Genomic DNA, 5,545 nt, shown 5'->3' with positions numbered 1-5,545 from the left:
AGGGTCATCCCCCACAGAGGGGTGGTTTTGAGTCAGGCCCCAAGGATCAGCCATTCTCCTCGTAAGAATGAGCCGCTGTCTTTGTCTTCATTTACATCCTTAGCCCTTAGCTTGGATCACTGTGAAGTGCTGTAGCCCTGTAACCACAAACCACTCGCTGCACCCCATGCTCACCCTCTGCCTGCATCCTCCCTGACATATACTCTCATTTTTTATTCATCTTGGTCATTTTGACTGGGCTAAGTTGAAATCTCAAAGTAGTTTTGATTTGCAATTCCCTGATGACTAATGATGCTGGACTTTTTGGTTTTTTTGGTTTTTCGAGACAGGGTTTCTCTGGGTCTTTAGAGGCTGTCCTACAACTAGCTTTTGTAGACCAGGCTGGCCTCGAACTCACAGAGATCCACCTGTCTCTGCCTCCCGAGTGCTGGGATTAGAGGCGTGCGCCACCACTGCCCGGCAATGCTGGACATTTTTGAAAAGTGTTTCTCAGCCATTTGTCTTTCATCTTTTGAGACCTCTACATTTAATTCTATGCCTTCTTTAAAATTTGGGTCATTTGTTTTCTCAGTGCTCAGCTTATTAGTTCTTCACAACGTCCATCTGTCTTTCATAGTATTCAAATGTCTTTGGGCCCATATATTAACATGTTATGTGTCTCCATATGAGTCCATTAACCCTGAGCTTTCTACTCTCAGGCTCTCAGACATAATGGAAACCAGCTCCTGGAAGGGCCAGCTCTGATCCTGGCCTGCAGGGTGTGTATTTCACTACCATCTCCTTGTGCTTATCTGTCAATCACTGTATTCATCTACCTAGTCCACTCATTTTAACCTCACAACATGATGCATCGATATTTGGTTGGTCTGCCTTGTCCAATCAGAACACCAAAGACTTCCTTAAGATAATGTTTCTGCCGGGCATTGGTGGCACACGCCTTTAATCCCAGTACTCAGGAGGCAGAGGCAGGTAGATCTCTGTGAGTTCGAGGCCAGCCTGGTCTACAGACTGAGTTCCAGGACAGCCTCCAAAACAATATAGAGAAACCCTGTCTCGAAAAAACAAAAAACAACAAAAAAAAAGAGAAAGAAAAGAAAGATAATGTTTCCAAGAGACCTAATTTCTGGATTCTTCTTCCTGTCAGAAATTTTCATTGGGTTCCTGGGAAACTCGCTGCTCTTTATATTATATATGTACACCTTCTTAATTCAGCCTCGTCTGAAGAAGCCCATAGATATGATTTTCACACACCTGACACTTGTCAATGTTTTGAGCATCGTGTTCCGGCTGATACCAGATGTCATGGCGTCCTTTGCAGTCAAGCTCCTTTTCTATGATGTTGGATGTAAGGCAGTTCTGTATGCATACAGTGTCACCAGGGGCCTTTCCATCTGTACTATCTTGCTACTGAGTGCAATTCAAGCCATCACCATCAGTTCTAACCATTCCAAGTGGGCATGGCTTAAATCCAAGCTTGAGTCCTGCATTTTCCCCTCACTCCTTCTCATCTGGATCATCAACACCTTTCTCTATATTCCCATGGTTGAAAACGTAGAGGGCCAGATCAACTTCACTGTTGTGGGTTCTAGACATTCCCAGACGTACTGCCGAAGTAACCAGGTTCGCCATCACACCACCTTGTCACTTGCAACTGCATTAATGATTAGAGACATCCTGTTTGTGCTTCTCATGATGCTGACCAGCCTCTACATGGTGACCCTCCTGTTCAGACACAATAGGAGGACCCGGCATGTCCACAGTTGCAGAGTCTCTGCCCAGGCCTCTTCTGAGAAGAAAGCCACACACAGCATCCTTCTGCTGGTGGGTTTCTTCATGTTTTTCTATTTCTCAAACACCTTTGTCACCTTCTATTCCCTTCACAGACCTAAGAACAGCCAAGTATTGGATCTGATTAGTGGAGCTTTATCTTCGGGCTACCCAGTCATCTGCCCTTATGTTCTGTTGAACAATAGGAAAATTATTTCCACATTCATTTCTTCCTTTTCAAACTTTGAATGTACCTTTTCTACAAAAGGATGCCATGGGTAACCTGATATACAAACTCCCTTCTGGCTTAGAGGATTCTTTACCACATCTGACCAAAATAACCATGGTGTTCCTAATATTCAGATGGTTGGAACTGACAGATATTGGATTTTTTTTAATCAGCGAAGAGATTTATTTTTTGGCATGGTAATCTATTAATAATGAAGGCTTTCTTTTCTGTATTTGGAATGCTGATCTTATACTAGAATTTTCTAAGCTAGGAATTCCGAAAGACGTTATTAAGCCATAGTATATAGTAAAACAAGAAGGATTTTTTAAACTTTTAAATTTTGAAGTCTTATTATTGGTAAATGGAGATTTGACAAATATATAAAGTATAACTAAGATAAACTTTCAAAAACTTCAAAATTAGTTGGGCATTGGTGGTACATGACTTTAATCCCAGCACTGAGGAGGCAGAGGCAGGTGGATCCCTGTGAGTTTGAAACTAGAACTAGTTCCAGGACAGCCTCCAAAGCCACAGAGAAACCCTGTCTCAAAAAAAATATTCAAAATTATTCAGAGTTGCCTTCATTTTAAATAAGAAAAGTAATGAAATAGATTTAATAAAGTGGGGTGGAGAGATGGCTCAGAGGTTATGAGCACTGGCTGCCCTTCCAGAGGTCCTGAGTTCAATTCCCAGCAATGACATGGTGGCTCACAATCTTCTATAATAAGATCTAATGCTATCTTATGTCAGCAAGCACACATGCAGGCAGAATATGTATACATAATAAATAAATAAATAAACCTTTAAAAAATAGTTGTTAAATAATTTTCTAGACACCAACCAGGTATACAACCTTTAACCTACATTCTGTACTGCCCGTGAGATGAGCTTGGGTAATGGTGGCACAGAGATTTTAGGAGTGGCCAACCAATGTCTCATCTAACCTGAGACCCATGCCATGAGAGTGAACCCACACCTGACTTAGCCTTGCGTTCTACGGTCCAGAATCTGCATAGCCCAGAAGTTCATGACAGAACCAAACACAACTGGAGAAACGTTAACTATGCCTAATGACAGTCTCCAATGCTCAAATGACTACCACAATTGCCATCAGAGAGACTTTATCCAGTAACTGATGAAAACAGATGCAGAACCACAGTCAAATATTTGACCAAACTTGGTAAATCCTGACAAAGAGACAGGGGCTTAAGGGGATAATGTAACAGCCAGAGGGATCAAGGACATTACAAGAAAACCCATAGAAACAACTAACCTGGGCTCAGAAGAGCTCACAGATTGAACTAACAAACAGAGAGGCTACATAGGACCAAACCTACAGTTGTGTAGCTTGGTCTGCTTGTGGGACTCCTAACAGTGGGAGCATCTGGCTGTCCCTAATGCTTTGACTGCCTTTGCCCTTTGGGAACCTGTTCCCCACACTGGCTTGCCTTGTCCAGCCTAAATAAAGGTGAGGTGCTTAATCTTACTGTATCATTTTTAGTTTTGTTCAGTCAAACAAGTAGAGAAGAACGCCTGCAAGTCCTGATTTGCCACAGTTTGTTCATACACAGGAGAGGCCTGCCCTTTTCTAAACAGAAACAAAGGAGGGTTTGATTCGTGGGTGGAATCAGGAGATTCCAGGGGCATTGGATGGGAGGAGATGAGGGAGAAGAAACTGTGGTCGGTATGTAAAATAAATAATTAAATTTAATCTTCAAAAGAATAGAGAACACCATCTGAACACTAGAATACATTCATCTTTTTCTTCCTGTGCTCTTGACTATGGAAGTGATGCAACTACAATGCCTTGGTGTGATGATTAGTTGCTAGAATTGTGTTATAAATAAATCATATCTCCATTAAAAATAATTTTCAATGTAGACTTAAATAATAACAGACTTTATGTTTTCTCATGTACTCTCTTTCTTCTAGTTTGGTATTTTTTTGTCTTACTGGGTTTTTGCTTTTGAATTTGTTTTTTTGGGGGGGTTGTTCTAGAAAGAGAGAGAACATTAAATTGTGTGAGTAGGAAAGTGGAGAGGATCTGGGAATAGTTAGGGAAGGGAAATATATTGTATGGCAAAAAAAACCTTTAAATACAAAAGTGTATGTTGTTCAAATTCTATATATGTATACATGGTCTATAGTAATGCTTCTATTCATTTCCAAATTTATCCTGTTATGGATCAGTTCATATTACAAGGACTAATTTCATTTACTTTGTAGTGGAGACTAAAGTAATAACACAGAACTCAATGAAACCAAAAGCTGGTTCACTGAAAAATAAGATGTACAAGACCTTAGGCAAACTAACCAAGAGAAAGAAAGAGAAAACACACTTGATATAGTTCCGTAGGTCAAGACTCCTTTGGGGATTGCAAATCAGATATCCTGCATATCAGATGTTTACATTACAATTCATAACAGTAGCAAGATTGCGGTTATGAGGTAGCAATGAAATAATTTTATGGTTGGGAACCACCACAAAGTGAGAAGCTGTTTTAAAGGAAGGTTGAGAACCACTGATATAACTAGAGATGAGAAGGGGGACATTACAATCAGTAATAATGAAATACAGAGGATCATTAGGGAATACTTTGAAAACCTAAAATTCTAAAAATGTTAGAAAATCTAGAAGAAATAGATAAATTGTTAGGTATGTATGACCTACCAAAACTCAAACACATCTCTAAGGCACAATGAAGTTGAAGCAATACTAAAAGTTCTCACAAAAAGGAAAAGACCACGTTGCACCTTCATCTGAGATCTTCAGCATCAAATTGGGACTACTGAGACACCCAGACTACTGTATTGAGCACTTACCAGGTACTTCACTTCGCTGGTCTGATGTAAGACAGACATTATTGGACTAGCCCAACCACATAGTATAAATCAATTTAATAAGTCTCCTTCTAGTAAATATTGATTCTATTTGTTCTAGCGAAGCCTGACTAACACAAATTATCACCATGTCAGACACTTAAAGATAAACTGACACCAGCAGTCTTCAAACTATTCCATGACAATACGGAAAGGAACACTGCCAATCTGTCTCTGGTCCACCATTACCTTAACACCAAAATCAAATGGAGATTCAGCAAAGAGCCCTATAGACCACTCTCTCTGATGAAAAAGTTTCTTATTGAAATATGAACACTCAGGATGGTGTGAGCACATGCCTTTAATCCCAGAACTTGGGAAGCAGAGGCAGGCAAATCTCTGAGTTCAAGAACATCTTGGCCTACAGAGAATTCCAGAACAGCCAGGCTATACAGAGAACCCTTTTCAAGAAAGAATGGAGGGAGAGAGGGAGGGAGGGAGGGAAAGAACCAAAGAACCAAAATCAAAACCACATCTTAAAAGATCATATATAACATTTAAATTGGTTTCATTCTGTAGAAAGCAAGAATGGTTCAACATATACAAGCAAAAAAAAAAATACATCATATAAAATGGACTCACAGGAACTATTTGATGATCTTTTTGACCGGAGTGGGGGTGGGGGGTTGGTTTATCAAGACAGGGTTTCTAAGTAGGTATGGAGGCTGT

The 5,545-nt window shown here is 40.2% G+C and overlaps 1 protein-coding gene across 1 annotated transcript; it reads left to right on the top strand.

The window, feature by feature from the left end:
* The first annotated feature begins 1,084 nt into the window (after window positions 1–1,084).
* Window positions 1,085–2,467, top strand: LOC101825802 (vomeronasal type-1 receptor 3-like). Its single transcript, XM_005086731.2, has one exon. The coding sequence runs from the start codon at window positions 1,102–1,104 to the stop codon at window positions 2,047–2,049; it is 948 nt and encodes a 315-aa protein (XP_005086788.2). The 5' UTR covers window positions 1,085–1,101; the 3' UTR covers window positions 2,050–2,467.
* The last annotated feature ends 3,078 nt before the right edge of the window (window positions 2,468–5,545 follow it).

This window comes from Mesocricetus auratus, unplaced genomic scaffold (genome assembly GCF_017639785.1).
Source record: "Mesocricetus auratus isolate SY011 unplaced genomic scaffold, BCM_Maur_2.0 Super-Scaffold_100038, whole genome shotgun sequence".
In the NCBI taxonomy this organism is placed as follows: Eukaryota; Metazoa; Chordata; class Mammalia; order Rodentia; family Cricetidae; genus Mesocricetus; species Mesocricetus auratus.
Note: the sequence above shows the minus strand (reverse complement) of the source record. Positions and strands in the feature narration are given on the sequence as shown.